Consider the following 27,404-nt stretch of genomic DNA (forward strand, 5'->3'; position numbering starts at 1 on the left):
AGCATTTTTTAAAAGAAATTAAAAATAAGCTTTGAGAGTTGAAATTATAGGGACCAAATGCTCATATCTCCAAAAATAATAAGGCTAGAGATATTAAAACTGAAACACAGATCCCTTCAACTAGTTCATTAGATACCTATTTTAGATTTTTTTTTCATTATAAGATAAGTCTGGGAATTTGAAAAATAAACTAAATTCTAGGGACAAAGTGTTCACGCCTCTAAAAATTAAAAATAGATTTTTGATTAAATATTTCTAAGGCTTCTGATTTTGGTGATGATAGCAAAGGTAGATGAACGTCCTTAAAACTTCCTATAATATTTCAGTTATAGAGAATGGCTACCAAAGAATCCTGATTTAAATTCTACTATTTAAGATACACTTGGGAGGCACCAGAAAGAATGGCAAAAGCTAGATTAGGAAAATGTGCAGAAGATCGACATATGAAAGCAAATGCCAATATTACGTGTACAATAAATAAGAAACTTATAGAACTCCCAATAAATTTCCAACAAAGAAATGTTTATTATTAGGAGTTCAAAGTTAAAGTTGAGGTATAGGGATTAACATAAATGATTTATAAGGAGCTTAGAGTAAAGTCAAATTTGAATAAATCTATCAGAAAAAATTGGTTTTAGTTCAGTTACTACATATTTTACGTAAAAATAGTCATGCGTTTTTACTGTTCCTTTAGGTGTGAATTTTCTTTTCTGCGGTAACTTTACACATGTTTTAGTCACGAAAGGTGTGACTTAAAACACTTGATACACAAAAATAGTTATCTGATTTATTATACACGTATCACATTTAATACAAAGACTTAACGTTACTAGAAATATTTATTAACGTTGTATTTATTTCCTACTATTTATGTCCTCCTAGCGGCGAGTGCTCTAATTTTCCACGTATGTCCCGAGAAGTCGCGAGGTGTGCTTGCCGCTTGCTCCATCCTTGTCGCACCTTTGAGTCTAGACGACGGATGCTTCTAAACTGTTGTTGTTTCAAGTTTTAGTTAGTTTATGTAAGATTCGAAGTACGTTGAGCAAAGTTTTTATAGGCCTATACTCAAAACGTCTTTATCAAGTCTTGTTTAGTATATCACGTCTAATTTTTTTCATAAAATATCAAATCTGAACATGTAAAAATAATAACCAAAACAAAACTGGGCTAAAAGCCATCCACTTGTCCTCTTTTTTATTTCAAACATATTAAACAAACATCATCTAAAGACAAATCTAATTTAAAAGCTGTGGGCACAATTTTTATTGCATATGACTAATACATTTGTTATCCCAAGCAAGCAGCGATTAGAATAATTTAAATTCGTTGCACTTTTATGCATCAGGTAAGGGGAATTTGCGACCTTATCTTTATCTCCTAATGCAGTATTTACACTTTTAGTCACAGTCATTAAAGTAATCTAGCCATCCTTGTTTGTATTTGTTTGAGTTGTTTTGAATTAATGCTACGGTCAAAACATTCTTATCTTAATTTTTGATAAAATTTAAAGAGCCTAGGTTCAAGCATAGTGAGTAATACATAACAATATGATTATTTGATTATTATTTGTCTAGTGAACTTTCTAAAATTACAGCAGTATTATTTAAGGGAAGTGGGTTGTAGGTTAGTTTATACCTAAAGGTTATCAAAAAACGTAATGCTTTAGTATACACTTAGTAAGCGTTTAATGAAAGTTTTATTCAATGTGACACAATAAACTATGGTATGCTAAAACTTAATAGGAAATACTTAATTTAATCAAGTAATATATCGTCAAAAAGTACTGTACAAAGTCTTTATCAAAATTTCGGCATTTTTTTATATTTACTTATTTACCATATAAATTTCACCCTAATAGGGGTAAACAAAAAATTCTAAAAGTATCAAAAGACAGATGACCTGCCAATACTAACGTGCATCAAATCACAGAAATCTCTAAATTTGTAATTTTTAGGGTAAATACAATCTTTATGTTTTTTGTGGGTAGTTATTATAACTCTAACTTTTATTTTTAGATATGTAAGCACTTAGTCCCTAGAATTTAATTTTTTTTTATTTGTTTACTGCCAAGGCTTCTCTTATAATTAAAAAGGAGTGTAAAATATATGCAATAATTGAAGGAATCTGTGTTCCAGCTTTCTTATTTTTGGAGATTTGAACTGTTTGGACCAAAAGGCACTCACTAATTAAATGAAATCTGGTTCTATACTCCTTGCTTCTACGAACTGATCCTTTAATGCTGCGAGTAGTCTAATTTTTTTTATTTCATATTGCAATTTTTAATCTTAGATCCACCTTCTCGTGACTCTGATTGTGGCTTTTATTTTTATATTAAATAACCATTAGAGTAGTTAATTGAACTATTATACTGGTTTATCTAAAGCATCTATTTTTTTTATTTATTACGACGAACAGAAACATGATTTAAAAGAAATCTGCACTCATAAGTCTTCAACAGTTTTTTTCTGGCTACGGTATCTACATTTTGTAAAGCTGATAACGTAGAATTGAAGTATTTACTTGTAGCATCTACTTACTATTTTAATAGCATTCAAACAATATTTGAACGTTTTCTAATACCTAAAGCTGTAGAAATTTTTCTTGCATATTAATATTATCATATTACAAATTGCATATTTTTAATGTCCAATTCAGGATCTTTTTATACAGCTTAGTAACAGTAACATTTGACATTTCTGCAGTAAGTACGTGCTCTTTTTTTATGTTAGTGATACGCTAATCTCAAATGATAAATATCTAATTTATATGAATAATTATCCTTAAAAGGCGATCATACACTGGAACCGCGACATCCGGTTTCCTACCAACTTCCACTTACATCGAGCGCACCTTATTTTATTTCACCACACCTTTAAGATGGCCGTCGGATCGCAATTATTTTCATTATATTATTGATATTAGCATTGTTTTTCGTTACACTTGCATTGGCAAACAAGTAACTTACTAAAGCGTATCATACACTTAGATATTATTAATTTTAGACTACCTACCTATTTCTTAAATTTTATTTCACTGCCTAGTTAAATCATTGTCAAAGCTCATGCCTTACTATTTCTAAATAGTACTATTAAAGATGTTTGACTAACTGCATTTATAAATACTAATAAATACATGAAACTTATCTTTGCTAATTATCATTGAAAATCAGGTATTTCGGGGCTTGGGCAATTTTTATTTTATAACTTTATAAATAATATTTCTGATAAATCTACTCACCTGCTCTATAATTTTCATCATTTATTCACAACCTATTAGCTATTTATAAATATTGTGACATACCAGGTGCCATCATTTACTAAGGCAATTAACATTCCAATGATCTTTCTTAAATTTGTAATTGATTAATGTAATTAAAATGTAATTTTTGATAATTGATTAAGTTTTGACCAGACATTATGAGAATACTATAGCTAGAATTAGTCGAAAAATTCTTGGATTTATTATGCGTAAACTATCAATTTAATACAACTGAAGCTGCTAATATAATATATATATTTAAAATCTTAAACGGATACAGCTAAGATGAAAAAGCCGTTACTCCGAATAGAACGTAGTTCACGTAGTGCGTTTACTTCTGGCTTTTCTAACGACCATCCCGTCTAAAATATACTTAATAAATGATTTTAGAAAGGTGTAATTTTGTATTACAAAATTAAATTACTTAACTTTAATACTTTACTTACTTAAATTTTGTATGATACGATAGCTCTTGCATGTTTATTCTTTTAGAAATGATATACTATGGACTGAAATTTACGGTGTAAATGCTTTAACCTTCCGGAGCTCGCGCTAAGTATTTTGGAAAGGACGCTCGCATGCGGACTCAGAGTCCGCAGCCTTCAAATGTGCATATTTCTAAAAATTATTGGCAATAAAAGTTAATTTTTATTTATTTTAAGATTTTATTCATCGAATACATTGATTTTGGCATTTTAACAAAACTTATTGCTACAAAAAAGTTAAAATAAACATTTAACAACACATAAAAACTTTCTAGAAATTAAAAATAAAAATGTGTTTCATTCTGAGCGGCATTCATGACAAATAACAAGTGAATACTCTAAACAAACATATTTGTGGCATTCAACACAAAAAAAACGAGGTCTATATTTTTTTCTATCGCAGTATGAGCCACGTTCACGTTGTCCTGCTGGTAGGGGCTCAGGTGTAGGTGTTTCCAGTCCGAAAAGTTCTTTTATTCTCAACTGCGTAGCCTTAGGAATAGTTTGCGTCATTCGACGGCGAATGTACCCCTCCACTAATTGAAATGACAAAGACCGCAAAAACTTTCTTCGTCGTATACTTTCATTATTATTCATTGAATGAACAACAAAAGAGTTTATTCCCGATACATTGAGTAACGAATAGAACACAACCATGGGCCATCTTCTTGTATTACGTGCACAGTTATAAGACGCAAATAGCTTGTCCACACAGTCAACACCTCCTTTAGATGAGTTGTAGTCCAATATCATATCTGGTTTTCCAGTAAAAGCATCTATTTTATCGTCAAAATGCATACTTGATAAAAGCAGCACGTTTTTTTTCTTTTTTGGTGTATATGATACTAAAGTACAGTTATGACGAAAGGCGAACATGGACGATAAAAGTGGACGACCCAAAGGATTCGAAAATTCAGGTGGCAATTCCCTTTTGTTTTTTCTAACTGTACCTAATAAAGTTAGCTTGAAATGGACTGAAGGGAATTGAGTAGCTCCATACTGGTAAATCAGTTGTCTGTAATATTACGACAAGTTCCTTTTATTGATTGGCACAATCTCTGCACTACTGCAGTGGGAGATTTACTCGCTTGGAATGGATCAGGTGTAGAAAGCAGGTAGTTGCAGGTGTAGAAAGTCTTGGCGTTTACCATAGCAAATATTTTTCGCCCATATTTATTGGGTTTGCTAGGAATATACTGCCTAAAGTTGCAACGCCCCCGAAATGCTTCTAGCATCTCGTCTATTGTTAGCCATTCAAAAAGTGTATATAGGCTGAATCAAAGTTACCAACAACTGTATCAAACACTGTCTGGATGGCGGCTAGCTTTTCAGTCTGTTTTCGTTCGGCTCTAGTTGCCAAATCATCAAAACGTAAATGATCTAGCAGAAATCGAAATCGAAATTGGAACATCGTTAGTCGAAAAAGCTCAGCCAGTACCATTCTGTGTCCATATTTCCTCAATATTAAGTCGATTAGATTTCAATACCCCAGATAAATAAAGCAATCCAATCAGTGCGTGTATTTCTAATATGTCCGTGTCTTTTGCATCTCTTTTACGTTGGTAATTACCTCTACTCATGGCAATATGTCTGTTTGTATTTTCGACTATCGAATTCAGTACTTCGTCTGTAAAAAAAAGCTTCCAAATGTCAATTTCTCTTTTTAGGTTTTTCGCAGGTCTTTTTACCCCTGGAAGATGCTTTATCAAGTTCTCCGCCCTGGTTTTCACATTTCTTTTCGTCATATGTTTGGCCCACTCAGTTCCATCTTTGCCAATAAACACAGGGTAATTTCCCCTAGCGACTTCATCAGTGGCTTCTGTCTCCGAAGTTTCTTGTTCGGTATCACTATCCAAATCTTGCCTTTCTAAATTGTCTTCTTCTCCATCATCTTTTTGGTCCTCAAAATCACTCTTTGGCTCCTCATCATCTTCTCCCAAACATTCTTGCATGAGCTTTTGCAAACGAGCCTCCTCTCGACTACAGGAGCACGCCATCTATAAAAGTGTACAAATAATAATAATCTATCTTAAATTTTAATAATAAAAGCTAACACTCACCATTGCACAACAAGTTTAACAAAAAAAACGCATAAAAATATTTAAATTGAACGCTCGCGCGCGGACTCACAGTCCGCAGTGGCTATAATTTGGCAATAAACGCACACACCAACGCACAAATGAGCACTGACTGTAGCATAGAGAAAATTAATAAAAGGCCCTCTTATTTTCTCTATGGACTGTAGGAGAACCCGGGATAGAAAGATACTTAATATTGCAGCGCTGCGGGTTGTCGATTGTCGAAATTAACGACAAAATAAAATAGTTGCGGAGTGAGAGTCCGCGCGCGAGCTCCGGAAAGTTAAATACTATAAATACAATTCTTTAAGAAAATGTTCACAGTCAGCATAGCCCAACCAAATTACAAAGCCGTGGTATTTTCATCGACCTATACTTTATTTTAAATTACATGGATTTTATCCTCCTCAAGGATATCTGTCAAAAAAACACAGTAGGAATAATACAATTTTTTGTAAATATTAAAAAAGCTAAACTAAATTTGAAAAACAGAAAAATAGTTGAAACGCATAATTAAAATTACATAATATTACCCGTTCAGTTTTGATCCTGTCCAGTATGATTTGTTCAATAATCAAACCTTAACTAGTCTTTAAAAAGCCTTATTAATATTTATTTTTTTATCAAAAAAAATTGTCTGTCAGTAAATACTGAAATTGAATTTAGAAGATATTTGAACAGACTTGCTGTATTTCTTAATAGTGAAGAAAGTAGAGTCATAGATTAGGGTAAAATAAAAAACCTACAGTCTCCCTCCACTTATTTATTTGGATACAGCGGTATCCATCGTCAGGAGATACTAAAAGGAAATAGTTTTAAACAAAGAAACGAAAAACACAAAAACAACATAGAAAAAATTTAAAATTATTATAAGGCACACTTACAAAAGTTTAAAATTGGTATTAGTTATCTATGCATGCCAGGCTTTGAGTCCATATCAAAAATCCTTTTATTAATTATTATTTTTAATTTTATGTATTTACATTCTTGCCAATATTAGATTATATAAATATAGTAAATATGGCAGCTATATTTTCATTTCATATTTCCAGCTGTTTTGTTAATAGAGGAACAAGAATAAACAAATAAATAATTACAATAACCATTTAGCGATAACGATTTAATAATAAAATAATAAACTCCTAACAAAAGTAGAAAATAATACTAAAATATATGTGCTAAGCAATAAATATTTCTTTATGAGATTATTTAACGTTTAACTTCACCTTTACTCAATCTTCTCGGATGTGCTATTTATGAGCTTTAGAGCTTTATATGAAAAAGATCTTTGAAAGCATATTTTGTAAATAATTGTTAAAAAACCACTATTGACTTTTAACTTTAAATCTAATTTACGTTACAATTATTCTGAAAATTATATTATTGATTAGTATGCTGGTAGTAAGTTTTAAATTCATATTTCATTTATACCTACTTTAATCGGTTAGGTAAAAGATAATTGGACCAAATTGATATAGTATTTGAATAAAGCCGAAATAATTTACATAATAATAATATTGTAAGTTTTAAACCTTTTTCTTAAAACTATTTTAAGGTGTGCAATTTGATCTATTTGAAAATACAGCGAGGTGGAAAAAATTGTTATTTTAAATATAGGTAATTAATTCCTGGTATTAAAAATGTTTAAGATTCAAAGAAAAATATATTACAAATATTTGATTTTGTATAAACTCTAATCTTTATCTTATTAAGGAAAAAAAAATTAAGCTCAATAAATCCATTTAGAACCAGCAGGTATTAATAGATAAAATTTCTTAGGTAGCCATAGTAAAACAATGAGGCTATCTGCTTATTTCTTAAATTTTATTTGTCCAGGTAAAGAATAATTGAAAAACATTTTTATTAATAAGTTTTAATCAAATGCCATTCTTTTTTTATATTAATTATACATCATTTTACTTATTTCTTATTCACTTGCTTAAAATTTTATTAGTATTTGCTCTATTAATTTGTCTAAAAAATAGGAAATAAATATCGAATCAATAAAAATTGAAAAACTACGAAAACTCTAATAGAACATAGGTACGAATACCACAGAAGTGATCTTCCTCTTCCCATCAGAATTGATGGTTATTGGGGGAAACATATTATTGTAGTAAATAATAAAGAAGTAAAAAAGTCAATAGAATAATTTAAAAATGGATGATCCTCAGGGCTGGAAGGTAACAATATTTAATAAAAACATAAAAATATTTAAGTGTATTAAAAAAGGGAACAAAATCAAATTAAGATTGAAATCATTTTAAAATATCTATAATTACAGATTTAGATTTATATATTAACGAATGACAAACAATATTGAAACAGATGACACAATAAATATGTTGACACGCTTATCAAAAACTATGTCTCAGAAATTCTTCAGTTGTTATGTTTCTGCAATAACTGTTCCTGGAATTGAAAATACGTACATTTAAAAAAATATTACAAATATTTAATATTTGCATTTGAATAAATATAATCCTTATCTCATATTGAAAAAGAGATTTAAGCCCAATAAAAGCATTTAAAACCTGCAGGTACTATTAAATAAAAGTTTTCTTAGGCCAACCCAGTAATTAATGTTTTACTTGGGCTACCTACTTATTTCCTAAATAGAATTTATCTAGGTAAAAGATAGATTTTATCAATTATATAATTTAATAGAATGATTATAGTTATTTTTATTATTTTTCTTAGTTCATATTATATTCATTTATATAAAAATTAGGATTGAAATCATTCTAAAAACTGGTTCTTGGGATTAAAAATATTCCGTATTAAAAAATGTATTATAAATTAATATTAATTATTTGCTGATTATGGACCAAACCTCTTTATTTTTGATTAATATTTTGTTATATAATGACGTTCCGAGAGATCTTAAAAAAATTAAGTACAGGAAAGGGTGATTTAACTATTATATATTTAACTATCTATACAATAACATCTATATAATATAATCATCTGAATTCAATCCTAAATTTAAATAGGACCAGATTTAGACAAAATTATTAAAAAAAAAATAAATTGGTCATAATAACATACTTATAATAAATTATTATTTTGTTTCCTAATAAAGTGCTATGGAATATATTTAGTTTAATAACAATTAGATTTCTTAATTTAAAATCAATAAATTATTGAATTGCGTAAAATGAATTAATCCGCTATATACATAAAATAAATAAAATTATTCTACTTGCTTCTATTTACGCCTGCGCAGTTTTTTTCCATTTCTAAAAAAAAGAAATTTAAAGAAAGAAAAACTTTCTTTTAATTTTTTATTTAATATTTAAAGTCCCAATTCAATTATATAGTTACTATAATTTACGATTTCCAATAATTTTTTGCTGCACGTAATATGTTTTTTTTTAAATTAATTATTTAAATGTCTTATTTATTTACTAATAGGTAGAGATGCAAACTAAGAGAGATATCATAATTTACCTTTCTTGCTTTACCATCTCTCTGTCATTACCTGAAGAGTATCTGATCCCAAGATCTGGGATATATTTTAACGTCATTTATTAATTACATGATTATGTAAATCATTCAAAGGCAGAAATGAAGTAAAATTTGATTGAAAAAATACAATTTATCATACTTTATAACTTGTAATGGGACTGGATAAATAGTGTTCTCTCATAATGCCAGATAAATTTTGCTGATAATTTCTTGCAAGAATTAAATCGGGTTATTTCTTAATAACTAAACTTTGGGGAAAAATCACTGAACCACAAGTGCTTATAAGCCAGTAAAGATTTTGTCAAACTTAGTGTGAAGTCACACAATCAGTAATAAAAGTTACATGCAAGCTATGTTTATTTGCATATTAGCACTATCCAAAAGCATACTTATATAAGTTCGTTTGTTGAATTCGTTTTCATTTCACTTTTTTATTCAATTCATCACTTTTTTAAATTATTTTTAAAGACTTCTTCCTAACCTACTATACTATATAATATGTAATATATAATAAATGTATTTAGGATAAATGACTTTAAGAAGAAGTTTCCCAATTTTATAAACTAATTTGTTAACGTGTAAGTCTTATCCTGCTTAATTGTCAATTTTAATTTAAAGGTATTTGATAGATGATTCTTTTGGAGGAAATTTATAAATAGTGTGTTATGGTAAACTGTATCAAACGCTTTTGAAGGATTACAAACAGGCATAGGTAAGCTTCACTGTTTTCCATCAGATATATTATAAGGTGTTAAAAATGTAATTTCATCCATTCTGGATCTTCCTTTTCTAAATCCAAATTTTGAATTAGGAAGGTTTTTCTGTTTTTCGTTAAAACTAATTAATGTTCTTCATATATTGTACTACATTTTTAAAAAACAATTAAAAACGAGACATATAGAGAAACAACATAATTAGACAATATTTACTAGTCAGCACTCCTAAATAATCATTTATTAATATAATCTTTAAGTCAATCTGGAAAACAACTCGTATCAAATGATTTGTTGAATAATGAGGTAATGACGCATGAAACTTCTTTTGACATTTTTGTTAAATTTTTTCCTTCTATATTATGTCACCCAGATGATTTCTTTGTTTTCAATTACTAAATAGTTTTGTCAAGTTCTAATATTATTTTTTTTTTGCTTAAGGTTTTTATTAATTATAACATTTATAATATATTATATGACATATAAGTTTTTTCAAAAAAAAAAGGTTAATTTTAGGATTTTCTCTATAAAAAGCAACAACAAAAAGAAATATATTTCAGATTTTGTTAAAAGCGAAAAATAAATACTAAAATTCGAAAAAAGATACATTAGGTTTATCACCCTATATCTGAATTATCTTTGACTTTCGGGCTAGAAACATTTAACTTAACCTAATTTTTTTCTTAAAAAAATCTGCTGTTAAATTATTTATTATCATTTACGAGACTGCAAAAACAACGTAAATCATAAAATAAAATAATACATATAAAATAAAACACAGAAGTCGAATATCTAGTTTTGATAATAAAAAAAAATATCACTGCCCTTTCGCAAGACTGGACTCGGCTTCACTTATTTTTGTTTTGTTTAGGCCTATGGCATCCCAAAAGAATCGAACCTATGTTGTTAAAATTTTGTCCTAGTTGCTATGAATTAGATCCTAAATAATAATAATAAGGCATATTTATCCTAATAATTAAACACTATCAAATTTTCAACAACTTTTATGTCTAAATAAAATGTCTCCATTAATAAAACGTACTATTTGTATACGGCGTAAATAATAAATTAAAAATTGTTGCCTAGCGCTGTCGAACGTAGGCTACCATCAGGTCTTAAAACTTTATCAAAGCAACGACACTATTCGAAAAAAAACGGTATACAATATATTGCCTATGGTTTCTTAAGTACTAGAGTATTTTGTTAATACTAAAATTTAATAATTACCCTTATAATAATTTTTAATTTTTTATATACGCTGAATTCAAGTAGTGCGTCTTATTTATTAACTAACAAAACGTACATTTGATACACTTATTAAAATTGCTCCAGACTAGCGACCAGAAAGAACACCATAATAAAATTATCTGTTTGGTACTAAGTAAACTAGATATGAAAAATATAATTTTTGGATGATACAGATAGTAATAGAGCCTTTAATATGACATATAGAATAAAAAAATGGAAAATTTTATTTTTTAATTAAAAATAAAGATTCTCGTTTGTGGTCGTATCCTACATGAGAAAAATTTAATTTTCAGTCGATTCAACTGTATAAATGGCATATAGGAAAAAACTATAAAACTTTTGCGATATTTCAATTAAAGGTATTACAAAAAATACATATGAAATGATGATTTTCTCATATGCTTCAATACACTAAAAAAGAAAAGCGTAATTTTCAAATGTTACTTTAAGCTTAAGACCCTGTTTGTTGTATGAAAAGTGTGTAAAAGTGACTTTCAATAGTAGTTGTAATACCCAATTTTTTTCCAGGTAGTTCAATTCATATTTAAATGATATTTAAGTAATAAAAAGTAAACAAATATCACCCTACTGTCTCAATTATCTATACAGGGTGTCCCAGAAAAGAGTGTCACGGGGTGGCGCAGAGGTAGAGCACTCCTCGGGGAATCTGAATCACACCGTATCTTTTTTGTTTTGTTTAGGAGTTATGATTTTGTTGTGATTTTTCAGTATTTTCACCTTCTTAGCTAATTTTATATAATCATGGCAAATAATGCCTGATTTTTTTATTTAAATATTTAGTTAAAATTTGGGCCTAACTAACATGGAAACGACTAAATCCACCAATCAAAATCATGCGCTCAAAAATAAAAATAAATTGCTTTAAAAAACAAGAGGGAAAAAAGTCCAATAAATTTAAAGGCATTTTTCATTAAAAAAAGGATCATATACACAGGATGATTCGGATTCCCGAGAGATACTGTACCTTTGCGCCACTCCTTGACACTCTTTTCTGGGACACTCTGTATATTTAGTTCCATACGAATACTATTATAATTCAAAAAAAGTAATAAGTAACCAAATCTTATCCATTTAAGTTATGCATTATTTTTACTATTTTTAAACATTTTACATCCGTAATATCAGATTTACTTGCATTATCTTTTGTAACATAATATAATTCCATAGCAATTAAATTTATTAATTTCTTGAAAAGTGCAGAGAATACTTAAATAATCCTAAGAACTTTTTTCTAAATTTCCTATTAAGTCTATGACTTAAATCTTAATTATGACTCAGTCAGTCTTCCGGTATTGTAAGTAATGGTTGTTTCTTTATCTGGATGATGGAAATTGCTTAGAAACTAAACAGCTCTTTTATCCATTCATTTTAAATATTTAACATACAATCATTATTAATTCTCTAATAAATATCACCTCTTGTTCATTGCTCTGTCTCCTTTTAGATATTTTCAGTCCAACTTTCGGTCTTTTCATGTAGAATCACTTACCATTAAAAAGCAAGTGATATTTTCATGCTAATAATTGCAACTTTGCCGGTATATATTTAAAATTCTATAATATAACCTGACTGATCAGCTTTCACACGTATTTTGTGTATATGGAAGAAAAAAGACAGTGATTTAAATATTAGTAACGAACATTCCAGTAAGTTTTGAATGTCATAGCTAAAGTATTTTAATACCCTTCTTCACAATTCTTGGCTTTAATTTATCATTGGTTTGCAGTTTGCTCCAAACGAAACTAAACATAACTTCTTTTAACGAGTTAGATTCAAAGTGGTTAAAATTTATTTAAAGAGATTTTAATATCTTGAGATATATTTAATCCATTACTAGTATTAGTCTATTAGAATATTTCACCCATTAGGGAATCAGCCTTGCAGTTATCACTTTAAAGAAAAAGTGGTTAGATTGTAAGAATGTAGCACTGAAAAATCAATTTAAGGTTTTTAATTAGTTAAAACAATTTGATTGAACGTAATGTACTTTAAATGTTATAGCATCAGAGTCTTAAGTAATATGATCAAATAAATAGCAGAGGTCATCTAGATAGTAGGCGTTAAATATTCATAACAAATCATATCTGAACTTGCATTTTTTTCTCATAATCTGTTCACGTTTTATATTTTTAAGCAAACAAACAAAGAAAATATAAAAATTTAGATGGGATGCTGCTCGTGTATCTAAGATTTCAGTACTCGCTGTTTAGACCAGAGCATCAGAAATATAAGAAACGTATAAAGTACACAATATTAAGTACATTACTGTTTCTTCTCCTGGATTTGATGGTGGTAGAAGTTTTATATTTTGGCATTTGATATAAAAATGGTAAATTCCTAAAAGCGACTTGTTTTTTAAATGCAATAATAGTTTCAAATCAAAAAATATCTTTACATAAATGATCACTTTTAAACTGCCACTTGTTCCGGCTCAACTGATAAATTAAAAAAAAAGCAAAATACTTATTAATATGCCCATTATCAAGACCGGCAGACCAAAATGCTTATGTATTGTTATACTACAAGAGACTCCTCAAATTATTTTCGTTATGAATATGACCTGCCAAAGCTCGAGGGTATTGTTGTTAATTAAAGGAAGTCGGTAGCTTATAATAACAATAATTGGGAAGGTCTTGAGGATGGGTGAGGCCCTCGTTTCAATGAAGATTTAAGGTTGGCAGCAGGATTTATTGCGGTTTCTTTTAAAGTAAATGGTCTTTTTTTTGCGACGCAGATCCCGTAAGTAATCTTACTGCAAACAATCTTTGGCCTATCTAATCTGTATATACCAAACAATATTTAAATGGATCAAGCCGCCAAATTACAAAAAACTGCTTATTAAATCAAGGCGGTAAAGGGTTTTAGATTTGCCCAGGTGTTTTGTTGGAAAGTAGGTCTGGTTTTAAACTGATACCAGGTGCTCCAAATTAAATTATATACTGCGTAAGCAAGCCACCGAATATGTCGGTGTTGTGTGGTTCATTTTTTGTGCGTAGTTTGGTAGAAAAAAATTCTGGTGTTTGGGTATTAAGTAAAAGGATGTTTGGTGGTTTGAGGCTTTGTCTATTAACGGGCTTTGTTTTTGGTTTAGTTTACAGTGAATATTTAAAATTAATTAAAAAGAAGGATGCGTCCAAGTAGCTGCTAGAAACAGAAATTGTAAAATCTGCACAAAATATTTTTGTAAAAAATTGGATGCTTAATAAGTAGAAAAGAAAATCTGACAAAGTGCAGTTGATTCAAGAATAAAAGATATTTACACAATAACTTTGGCATAAAACAAATTAAAATTTCCTCATGATGGCCAAACTACTGTCTTATAAGAGGATGTACCTTTCGTTCCTTAATAACTGCCTAAAATCTATGTCTATAATAATTTGTTAAAATCAATCAGGGTTTATTGCGGCTACAGCTTATTTATTGATTCATCTTAGGCATTCCAGGATTAATCTTCTCTCATTAAATAAAGATTTTTTTCAAAAAACCTTGATTGCTTTTTTTTACTTTGCGTTAAGCTTTAATTACAATTTGTACTTTTCTAAATCGAATATTGTAATGTTTGCTGAAAACCAGGCGCCACAAAACAAAAGCTTCCTAATAATTAACACCCAAATACGAAAACCGTCACCTTTCCTTTAACGCGATAAGGCCGACCTACGGGCCAGACTTGTGCCTGATAGACCAGATGTTTAAAATTTCTTGTTCACGCAACATCTGGCTTGGGATTTTTTCTTCTTTTGGGGGATTCCGGTACGGTTTTAGATATTTTACTCGGGGGTTTTTACTTTAATAAAATATGCGTTGGGGTGAATGAGAAAGGTGCAATTCATATATAACTGAATGGCTAATCGTTGTTAGACAACACGTAAATAATTTAAACAAAGAAATGCTAATATGTACACACAGTATTCAGAGAACCTAATAACCGCCTCCTTTAATACGTTTGTTTAAACAATAAATGCACAAGCTTATGAGTCATTTTAATAGCCATCATATTAGCGCCAAGAAAAAGAGATAATGTTGGCGATTTGCGACATTTTTTTATCTTGACGTGATTTATTTGTCATACAATTTATTTTATTATTGAATCGAGAGTTTTAACATTGTTTGAATATTTTGCATTAATTTTAAACTAGCACTAGATTTAAAAAAATAAAGCAATTTGATTGACAGATAATAGATAAAAAATTACAGAATTTTATGCAGAAATACATATTTTTTATAATAGGGGTGGATTTTTGGCACAGTTATCAATAACCAAAAGTATAGTTGTCTAATAAGAAAGTTGTTTAGTGTAATACCACTTTTGATAAAATTTTAATTTTTTTTGTATACCAAAATTATTGCTAAATTAAATTTCTTGTAGTTTCTTAAATAAAAACCTGTTATTCTTAAACCACTCAATGAATTTTAGTGGATTTATTGATAAGTTTGCGTGAATCAAATAGACTTTGTCAGAACCCTTATTTTAATCTAAAACGGAACCAATTTTTTTTATTCAATTTTTGTTTAATAAGTAAATACAAAACAATAATTTAAAAAATTTCTTTATCGACTTTATAAAGTTAAATTAAGGTAAATTCAATTATTATTACGTATTTACTTTACTTGGCCAAAAATATTCGAAATGTATACCATTTTTTCTAAGTTTGTTAATAATATAGCATAACTTAACTGGGTCATTTCCATGCATAATTTAAATGGGTATGAACATAATCTTAAAATTAATTTTAATTTATTAAATTTTTATTGCTTTAATAAAAAAATTAAAGAATTTACACTAAAAATTGATTGTAAATTCGAATACTATTATCTATAAATCTAAACAAAAAGAATACTTAAATAAGTTACCTTCAAAATGATATTTTGAGTCTTAAATAAATTCTGCATAAAGTTTTTAAAAATTTAGTTACAAACTTTATTCTTTGCTTTTTGCGTTCTAAAATCATTAAAGAGCAGTTATGGTTTAAGCAAAAATCATTAACAGGACTGTATATTTTTACTTTTCATATCCACAAATTAAAAAGAAATGCTAAAGAAAAAGTTACCAAGTTGAAGCGAAGATTCTGCTAGGCGTATGTATAGATTTTTTAATTTTTAAGTATTTTATTATTATACTCTATGCTCAGTATTTTATAAAATAGCAAATAGAAGAAAGACATTTTTATAGATAGAAATGCACTGTAAGAAATGTTTACACTCGTACTGGCGTGTTTGACAGTGTGTCGTTTATGCAGTTTTCGTAGTTTTCTCCTCATTTTCCCTTATATCAATCATTCTCTTCATCATGCAGGTAATTATTTCCCCGTTTTGTGTGCTTTTTACCATGATCTCGAGTAGATCATCTTTCTTCAATTCCAAGTTCAACAAGTATTCGCAAATGGTAAATTCGTTCACAGTAGAAGAGTTGCTGGTCTGCTGTATGCATAATAGTTGTGTTCTTTTCTTAAATTTAAATAAATAATTTTTAAAATCATTGTGACTTGTCAAGAATTGCGTAATCACTTACTTCATCATAATCAGATCCAGAATTTTTGTCTATGATGCAGTTTCTCAAGTTGTCTCCCATTTTTCTTGCAATATTGTATTGTTGTTTTTCTTTCTTTTTTAATTCCTGCTACTCCTTGTCTTAGTTTTATTCCCCTCGCTTTTTTTCCCGTATATATCCTTGTTCGTTCGTTTTCAAAACTTTCCAATAAGTATAAGACGTGCTAGGAGAACTGCTGTATTACCCTAAATAAGAGGTTAATTTATTTGCATTTCTAGTAACGTCTATCACGCTTAACCAAAGTCGGACTGCATTTTTTCTGGAGCCATTTCTAATCAATGCTTATTATTTAGGAATTAATTGCAAATAGATTTATATTTACTTTTTCAATGGATGGTTTTTGCATGGATATTGTATAGGATGTTCCAGTGCTTATCCTAGAACTAAGCCTTAGAAAACTGCCACTTCTACATCAAGCAATGTTGCTCTATTTACTCTTACTGTTCCATTCATAAGGTATAATACAATAATTTTAACTATGGAATTCTCAATTTTTCATATCGCTTCTAGTGTTGACCTCTATTTTTAAATTTAAGTTCACAATTGGTTATCATTTAGTCCACTCGCTCAACTTCCTCAAAAAGACTCGCTGTAACAATTTGTTCCAATACTCTTCTATAGGATATCTGATATGGTCAGGATTGATCTGTAATTTTTTACGGATTCTTCTGAGGTTTCTCCAGTACCATCAGGTTTGATTATTTTTATTGTAAGGGAAAATCGTATAAAGTAAAAAGACCTGTCAGCTGCATACATCATCAAATTATTCAACCACAACTTGTAAAAATCTCAAAAAATGCCAGAGATTGGTGTCCCACACATCTGTTCACACTATCACCAAACCAAAACGCTGAACCGGTATACACATAATCAAAGAGAAAAAAATAAATCAGCACTTACCCTAGGTATACCATACACATACGAGGCATACCTTTACACATGTCACCTTGGCCAGACAAGTCTTGCAGTCGGCACCAGGTGCAAGTGGGGTTGGTTGCAAGGGACAGGGTGGGGTGAGCAGGGCGAGAGGTGCTCGACTACCCCCTCGCTAAGGGTGTGCTGTGCCCGTAACGGTCTCTTTTCCAATAAGGTGCTTGCAGCTGTCTCGCTTTACGCGTGCCATCAGAGATGTGTGGTGTATGGTCTAGTTATTACTTACAGTGGCGTAACAAATATCGTTTTTTTTTCATATTGTTTATTTATATGTTATATGTATTAACTTCTATAAAGGCAATTACAGGTACTAATATAAGATACCATTAAATTTACTGATGAGGCAAATAATAAAAGAAATTCAAAAGAAAATAAAGACACAATACACATATTAACACAGCAATTATCTACACCAATAAAATACAATAATAATTACCTGAGCATATTACCATTCACTTCAGTTCTGTTTCATTTTATTTATTAATATTGCCCTAAAAAGATTCAAACTACCTGAATCAATGTATGAATTCGTAGATAATTTAGATAAATTATTTTTGAATGGTGAGTGTTCATGCTGCTTAAAATAAAACGCAACTGACTTTTGTTTTTCACTATTCTAAAAAGAGCGTACAAAAATATTTAAATTTTCTACTTAAAGACAGACTATTAGAAGTTTCTAACTAATAGACTCATATTGTAAGGTTGGTAAAAAAGACAAAGGCTTACTTCAGCACTTGATATTTGCTTCAGCTCCTGAGATTTCTTGGTCATTTTCTACTTTAGATAAAATGTGTTAGAAAATTAAACAGTGGGATAAAAAATTACTCCTAGATCCTTCTGCTAAAGCACTATTTTAAATTGTTTACGATTTAAGGAATATATAAAATTTATGGAATCATCATTTAGAATGAATGATATATAAGTATACTTATTGATATTGATATAATCTGATGATATTTGAATAATCTGAAGTTATTTAATTTGCACTAGTTCGCAACATCATGAAATTTATCTTTCAACGCCTGACAATTCTTCTCTAATTAAATCTGAAAAAATTATTTAAAATCATCGGTAAATAATAATTATTTGCTTTTTTAATATTGTAAACCAAACCATGTAGAGTGGTTTAAGATTGGAGCTCTGTGGAACATCAGAGGTACTTACCTTTAAAAACACATGACTTAAAACTCTTAATTTTGACATACTGGGACGTATAACTAAGATTTGACTGAAGTAGGCAAGTAGCTTTTGAAGATACAACTAAGTCTAGCAAGGATCTTAAAATTGTTAATGTTTCACTCTAATTAATGCTTTCTTTATACTGTAAAAATGAGGTAAGATTTGTAAAAGTTGATTAACATTTACCAAATAACTTACCTTTGAATTCCCATTATGCATAAGCAAATAATTTAATAGGAAATAAGATATAAGAAAAGATGTAAATTTGGGGATTTTATTAGGGTCTATATTATTGTATTATAAAATACTACAGTGCATTAAAAAATACGTTAAAATAATATTAAAATAAAGTGAACTAAATCTATACTGATATCGTTAGCATCATTTTAAGTCAAAAAATATTTATTTAGTAATATTAATAATTATTAAAACTAAACTTGATTGATCAAATTTAGTTTAAGTAAATCTATAATACTATAATATTTTCTAAGTTATACTAAATTTTGAAACTTTCAGTCAAAGAAATTTTTTAGTCGTTTAGTTTAGTATTGTTAAATGCATCTGTAAGGTATAATATTTTTAATGTTATAGCGATATATGTTTTAATGTTTATTTTTTATGATTCAGGTATATTATGAAATATAACAATGTATTTAGAAAAAATAATATACTTTAAAATACTCATAGGTATAAAAAAAATTTATTTACACAAAGTAAAATATGCAGAATTCCTCTATTTTATACAGAAGTATTTTAGGTATATAATCTATGAGTAAGCTCATATCAATTATCATCAGTATTTTTCTGACTCAAAAAATATTTTTATATATTTATATATATATTTGTGCTGGTTTTTATAATATTCGATACAATAAGTACATAATAGATTTGGGATCAAATATTTATTTTATTAAGAATTTCTATCCATATTGATGTAAAATTTTTTTTAGAAAATATTATTTAGTTAATTAATTAAATAAACTATTTTATTAATTAACTGTTAAATGTTTTTATTATTACTAATTTAGATATTGTTATATAAATAAAGTATATTTTGCAATAAAAAATTACATTTTACAAATTTACTTGTTTATAAATTCACCAAATACTGTGTTCTGGCCAAGATTCTAAATACTTTTTGTTAACATTCATAACCTATGCAGTGCATGGAGGAAAAAAATATATAGCTTCTCCTCATTATTTAAAAATGGTAATCTCTCAATAAATTCAGAAGAATATCCTATTTCTACCGTATTGCTAATAAAATCCCATAAACCTGTATGGATAAAATGTCTTATGATAGCTGTATAGGTGCTTAAGATTTCATAAAACTGGTATTTGAAAATGTTTGTTTCTGATGCTAGTTTTTCCAGGTTTACTATTATAAAATATCACTAGTTACTAAAATACAGATAGTAATCATTTTCTTTAAAATGTATCTAACTAAGACTACTAGAACGAAGTTCTGTTTAAAAAATAGGCCACATTAAACCATTTTACTGTAAAAGTCACCATATCATTAAGTTTTTAGCTGACACCAGTTATAGCAAAAATATCCTATATTAAATAATATATAACTAAAGTTAATTGTGAATTCCTCCATCCTATTTTTTTTTCCTAATTTAATCTTCGAGAATTACATTACCTATGATATCTTCACATTTTAGGATTAACTATTTATTTCATTTAAGAAGTTTTATCAATCTTCTGGTTCCTAATAATTTAAAGCGATTATCATACTCATTTAAATTATGCATGCCAGTGCACCCATTTAATTTATTCTATAATATTTTTTAATTACTTAACATTTTTTAAAATCTAAATAATAATTTATATGGAAAACCAGGAAGATCAAAAGTCTATATCTTATATTATATCTATTATAAGTCTATATTAGTTGATTAAATTTTACAAAATTATGACTTGCAGTAATGCGGCCAGATATTTCATCAAACAGGTGTTAAAAGAAAATTGAAATTAAAAATTTATCAAAAATCAACAAAGCCTAAGTTCTTATTAAAATTTTGGAATCAGGTTCATGTCTTAAGAAAGTACTCGTTTAAATACGCAATCTAAGCAACATTTTTTATAATAAGCTCGAAGGATTTTTTTCCATCAATCTCCTATTTTAATAAGCTAGTTGTTTAACGTACAAAAATAAACTTTTATTTTCAATTCCGGTAACCCCTATAAAAATAATACTAAGGTTTTAATTAAATACAGTTATATTTGAATATTATTTAACATATTTAAATTTTTATTAAGAATATATAGGGAAATAAATATGTGACGCCTATGCTTTTCCCCACACAATCATATTACATTTAAAATTCATCTGCCAAAGAAAGGCTTCCGAAATAGTAGTTTTAATAATCTAATGCAAACGATACTACTTTTGGAGGGCGATTCGGGGCTTAAATTATTTTAAAATATACGTGTATATCTGCATAATGACGAACGGTTTGTTAATTAATTGAAATAAGGGCGCATCAGGTCGTGTGGCCGGTTTACAGTTGGTTGGTTTAACTGCTAAAACATATTGGTCAGAGTGGGTCGAATGTTTTAGCATTTATTTGGTTTAATTGTTATATAGCAAGTTTGTTTCGCTTGTTTTTTAGTCGGAAATATAATATATTTATATAATCTCATTCACATAATATTTTTAAGCAGGACCTCCTATTACTCCTTCATACACGTCTATTTCGCAAGCGACTAAATATTTCATCCTGAATTTTAAAATTAGAAAAATTAAAAAAAATTAAGAATCCTGAATTCTTAAAGTGATTACGGCTTAAATTCCAAAAATATATCTTCGTGGTTTTCCATATAAATTATTATTTCGTTTTTAAAAAATTGTACGTAATTAGAAAATTTTAATATAGCATAATTTAAATGAGTATGATATTCGCTATAAATTATTAGGAACCGTTACCAGAAGATTGATAATAATTCTTAAATGGAGTAAATAGTTAATCCTAAAATGTGAAGATTATAGCTAATGAAATTCTTGAAGATTAAATTAAGAAATAAAAAAAAAACTTAAATGTTATGAATATTAACAAAAGGTATTCAGAATGCAGAATCTTGGCCAGGACACAGTACTTGGTAAATTTATAAACAAGTAAAATGTAATTTTTTAATGCAAAATATCCTTTATTTATGAAACAATAACTAAAATAGTAATAATAAAAACATTTAACAGTAAGTTAATAAAATAGTATTATAGCTATTAACTAGTTGGAAGGAACATTTAATAACAATGCTCATAGAACTCCTAGATGCAGAATCACCTAAAAAATTTAAAAATGAGTTCATAGGTACATCATATCTTTTAAGAAATAGCTTTGAGCTAGTATAACTTAGATCAGTAAAATTTACATGCATAACTTAAATCGAAATGATAATTATGATAAGTTCCTAAAAAAATTTTACGTCAGTATGGATAGAAATTTCTTAATGAAATAAATATTTGATCCCAAATCTATTATGTGCTGATTGTATCGAATATTATAAAAAATTAAGAAATGCATAATTTAAATAAATATGATATTTATGATAAGTTCTTAAAATAAAATGTTATACCAGCATCGATGAAAATTTAAAAACGAAATTAATATTTGATCTCAAATCTATTATAATGTGGTGTATTGAGTATCATAAAAACAAAAAACTGAAAAAAAAAAATTATAGTACTTATTAATTATAGTACTAAGGCTTAAAAATAAGAATATTTACTATAAATCCTAACAAAATACCCAAATTTACATCTTTTCTTATATCTTATTTGCTTCATTTTTATTATCGATTTTTCAAATATATAAATATTTTTAAATCAAGGAAACGTAAAACGCAAAGTCTTTCTAAGGCTTTATTTCAAATGATATTTTAATTTTAATTTTTCACATTTAATATAAAAAATTATTAATTTTCTTTTAAATTTAAATTTAAATTTATTATAGCAAATGTATAGAAATCTCTTTTCTAGCCAAACCAAAACCATATTCAATATTTTAATTTAGAAATAAATGGTTAGTTTTCAAATACGAATTTTACATATTAATATTGTGATTTTAAAAGTTGACACAAAAAAACGTGTCGACCACGATCTTGTTTTTGATTTTTTATGAAATATGAAAAATAAGAATTCAGACATTAATTACAGATAAGATTATGAAAAATATGAACGTTAAAAAATTTATTGCAATTATGCTGAAAATGTTATAGTCTTTCGATAAAATTAAATTAAAAACAAGAACAACTTTATTACAGATATGATTAAAATACCCTTTTATAATAAAAGAATTCTTCATACTTAACATAAATGAACATTGAATATACTTATGAATATTTTTATATCACATATTTTAATATAATATGCTTTATGGTATTAAACAAAATATTCAATTTTTTTATTAGTTTGATATTTAAATATGTGTGCTTTTATTGGTTAATAAATAGATAAATTATGTGTCAAAGAGCATTGTTATTTAATAAGGCGATTAATGAGCTAAAAATGAGAACTTCTTAGAATAAGTATTTTATTAAGTTTTACCATTTATTCATGAAGTAAAAATAGAGCACTTTAATCCTTCTAATTCATATTGGCATTCAAATTATATATGAACAAAATTTATACAACTAATATAAATAGATAGCATAAAATACAATTTTGCAATAATTAAATCATAAAAAGTTACAGCTTTTGTTTTCTTTTAATTTAATTTTTATTAGATTATATAAATCAAAAGTCGATACGACATTCATTTTTAATTTGTGTGAGTTTGCAATTATTTAGTATTCTTAAAGGAAGGGAAAGTGGGCTTTATTTCTAATTCAATTTTAATTTTTATCAATTACAATTTAATTTCAAATAACTTATATTTGTTTTAAATATGACATAAATAAATATAGCAAAATAGCATAACTTAAAAGGACCTGACTTTTACGTCAATATCGATGAAAATATAAACGAAATAACTATTTAATACCAAATTTATTGTGTTTTTTGCATCGAATATTATTACAAACAAAAAAAATTACTACAATCATACTAAGAGTATCTAAAAACATTTTAGCCTTAAGACTCGTATATGCTACAAAATTCAACTAGACTTAGTTGGATTATAATGAAAATTTGATTTTACTAGTTAATATTAAGACTAAAAAAAGATTTTTTCACCAAAAAAAATTGTATACCTAAAAAATACCCCTATACAATTGCAGAATTCTGCATACTTTACCTTATATAAATAATGATAATTTTATACTTATGTATTTTAATTATTAACAAAATACGAAAATTTTTCCGAATGATTTGATATTTTGATAATTATATTTGCTAGTAAATAAATAAATTCTTTGTCATAAAGCACTGTTTTTTAATAAGGCAATTAAGACAAATTATAATTATTATAAAAAAGAAATTAAAAATTAATTAAAACTTCCTGGAATAAGTTAATTATTAAGTTTTACCATTTATTCGCGGAGTAAAGATATCACCCTTTAATTCGCTTTATCGGTAAAATGGCATTCAAAATATATATAAATAAAATTAATATAACTAAGATTACGAAGTAGCATAAAATATATATATTTTATAAATTAGGCTAAAAAATACCAATTTTATTGCCTATTAATTTATTTAAATCTGAAGTCAATACGACACCTCATTTTTATTATTCGTGAGTTAGCAATTATAATAATATCCTTAAAACAAGGGAAAGTAAAATTTGAAGAGGCCTTATTTCAAGGCTCTATTTTAATGTAAAATAATATTTTTTTGCTTTAATTTTAAGATAACTAAATTTATTACATTATATAGCATAACTTAAATAGGACTATTCCATGCATAATTTAAATGGATATAATAAGCTCTATGAACATTTTAAAAACGAATTTAAAATACTTGCGCCCAGAGATATACTAACTAACATGACTAAATAACCCAAGAGATTATACTAAACGCACTTTCTCAAAATACCCAAATATACGATATAAATTTAAATGCATTCCCTGCCCAATTACACAACCCATCCTCGCAATTTCCGCACGCATTCGCCAAGAAAAAAAAAACCTAAAGCACCGAGACAGACAAACAACATCTCCAATCTTCACCGAGCTACCTACACCGTACAGCACCGTACCGCCGCATAGCTCACCTAACTACCTTAACACAATACCGTTTCAGCACACCTGCTTCAAGAATACCCTCTACCACACTTTCCAGCGCAGTGATTGGTCGAAAAACCGCAGACCTTTCGTGATTGGCCCGTCGGCACGTGGATATTAAAAGTGGGGACCCGCTTATAACCTACCCAGAAGAAGTTCTTGGGATCATAGTTTGTCGAGCTTTCGAACCGATAGGTACAACGTTCTCGAGTTTAGTATTATAGTCGTCTGCGTATACGCGAGTGCTTGTGCTCTCCTTGGATTATCTTTTTGTTATAACAGACTTTTTTTGTGTTTAAGTGTTTTAAAATGCCTATTTCCATTATGGCTAAGAACTACCTTAATTGTCCGCTAAAAAAGCGACCAATCGTTTTCGAAGATGTCAGTGATGAACCTGAAAATCTTTCGACTAAACCTGAGGATCTGAGCAGAACTGGCCGACTGGCTTCGGTATCTCCAGTTTCATCGCCACAATCATCACCCGACTCAAGATTATCACCAGTGTCATCGATTTCGATTCATTCACCGCCAAGTTCGCCACAAAATTCTCCTCCATCGCCGACACATTTTTACCATGAGCCTCAAGTGAAAGTCGAGACTCCTCTAGCTGTATATTCAGCTCCAATCAGTCCTGAATATGCCCCACAAACCTGGCATAGAAGTGTGGCTCCAATTTATCATCCAGCAGCTTATTACCCAGTGGCATATCATCCTTACCACCACGAACCAGTGTACATGCCACCCAATTCGCCTTACAGTGAAAGTTCTTTATCGCCACCCCATCACTTAAATCAGCCTCTTCAACCATTGGCCTTGAGACCAACAGTATATTCTACAATGGATCAGAGCTCTCTGAGTCCCAGCAGCTCGACCCACTCACCACCACCACAACCGATGGCTTTGGGATCAGCAGAAGATTTAACCCAAGACAAGAGAAAACAACAGATTAGACACCAATGTCCAGCTTGTGGTAAAAGCTACAGTACTTTCTCTGGTTTATCGAAGCACAGACAGTTCCACTGTGCTGCTGGTGATGGACCAAAAAAATCCTTTAGTTGTAAGTACTGTGAAAAAGTGTATGTCAGTCTTGGAGCATTGAAAATGCATATCAGAACCCACACTTTGCCCTGCAAGTGTACCATCTGTGGTAAAGCTTTTTCCCGGCCATGGCTGTTGCAGGGTCATATCAGAACACATACTGGTGAAAAGCCTTTTTCTTGCACCTATTGTAATAGGGCGTTTGCTGATAGATCAAACCTGAGGGCTCACCTACAAACCCACTCTGATGTCAAGAAATATTCTTGTACAACATGCAGTAAAACCTTCTCCAGAATGTCTTTGTTGACCAAACATACGGAAGGCGGTTGCACCGGATCAAACCCTGGTCTCTTGCATAGCACATCCATGGACAAGATGTATTAAACACAACACTAATTTAACTTAAAGAAAAAAAAACATTCCTGATAATTTGGTTCCTTCACAGTACTTACTAAAAATGACAGTATTTCCGTGCCTTTGTTAGAAGACTGACGATATTAATTCAATACATCTTTGTACAACTAAGAGTTGAGTAAATCATGACAAATCTTGTAAATATTAATTTAAGTTTTATAAGTAGAATAATAATATATTTTTGTATAATATTTTGTTTATAATGATGCTGAGTTGGGCCACCCATTTGTAAAGCTAAATGTGTTAATTAAAAAAAAAATGTTGAAATGACGTGGTGCCAAAAACAAATTGACACAAATTGTTTTCTAGTCATATGAAATGCGTATTTCTGCGAAAAACGTATTTCTTTAATGTTATATTTCTCTATGCCATTGTATAGTGCCTTATCCTTAGATGTTTTTAAGCGTTTACAGATTTTATATAATTATTTAATAAAAAGTGTTATCCATTTTTTATAAACCTGTGTATCATTTACTTTCCTAAATCAGAAAATATATAAGACCGAAAACAAATATTTTCATATAAATACTTCAATTAATTCATTGCAACATTTTGTACGATGCTTCTATGACTTTAAGCAGTTTCAAAAATTTTAATAAGACCTCAAACTACATTTAAATATTCATAATATAAATATTTATAAAAATTTGAAAACTATGAAAGATTTTTGGCTTTAAAATACTAATTAAAGATAATTAAACAATTATTTCTTTAAATTAATTTTTAGTCTTTTTTTAATACTGGCTATTAAAAAAAACAAGCCTAATGAAATATAGCTCAAAAAATTTAAAAATCGCACGAAAAAAAAACAATTGCATAAAAAATAAAAGATTTACCTTATAAATGTTAGGTT

The 27,404-nt window shown here is 28.4% G+C and overlaps 2 protein-coding genes across 2 annotated transcripts; one reads left to right on the top strand and one right to left on the bottom strand.

Annotated features, from left to right (window-relative positions):
• Nucleotides 1–4,374: 4,374 nt before the first annotated feature.
• LOC126745193 (uncharacterized) lies at nt 4,375–5,911 on the bottom strand. Its single transcript, XM_050452925.1, has 2 exons — nt 5,804–5,911; nt 4,375–5,740 (listed from the first exon to the last, which is right to left on the bottom strand). Exons 1-2 carry the CDS (start codon nt 5,804–5,806, stop codon nt 5,171–5,173), a joined length of 573 nt encoding a protein of 190 aa, XP_050308882.1. The 5' UTR covers nt 5,807–5,911; the 3' UTR covers nt 4,375–5,170.
• A 19,373-nt stretch (nt 5,912–25,284) lies between these two features.
• On the top strand, nt 25,285–27,010 carry LOC126745046 (zinc finger protein SNAI2-like). The gene has a single exon (XM_050452728.1). It carries the CDS (start codon nt 25,409–25,411, stop codon nt 26,519–26,521), a length of 1,113 nt encoding a protein of 370 aa, XP_050308685.1. The 5' UTR covers nt 25,285–25,408; the 3' UTR covers nt 26,522–27,010.
• The last annotated feature ends 394 nt before the right edge of the window (nt 27,011–27,404 follow it).

This window comes from Anthonomus grandis, chromosome 15, assembly GCF_022605725.1.
Source record: "Anthonomus grandis grandis chromosome 15, icAntGran1.3, whole genome shotgun sequence".
Lineage (NCBI taxonomy): Eukaryota > Metazoa > Arthropoda > Insecta > Coleoptera > Curculionidae > Anthonomus > Anthonomus grandis.

What these genes read in the sequence shown, in the direction of transcription:
- LOC126745046 (XM_050452728.1), top strand. Translation starts at nt 25,409, where the DNA reads ATGCCTATTTCCATTATGGCTAAGAACTACCTTAATTGTCCGCTAAAA.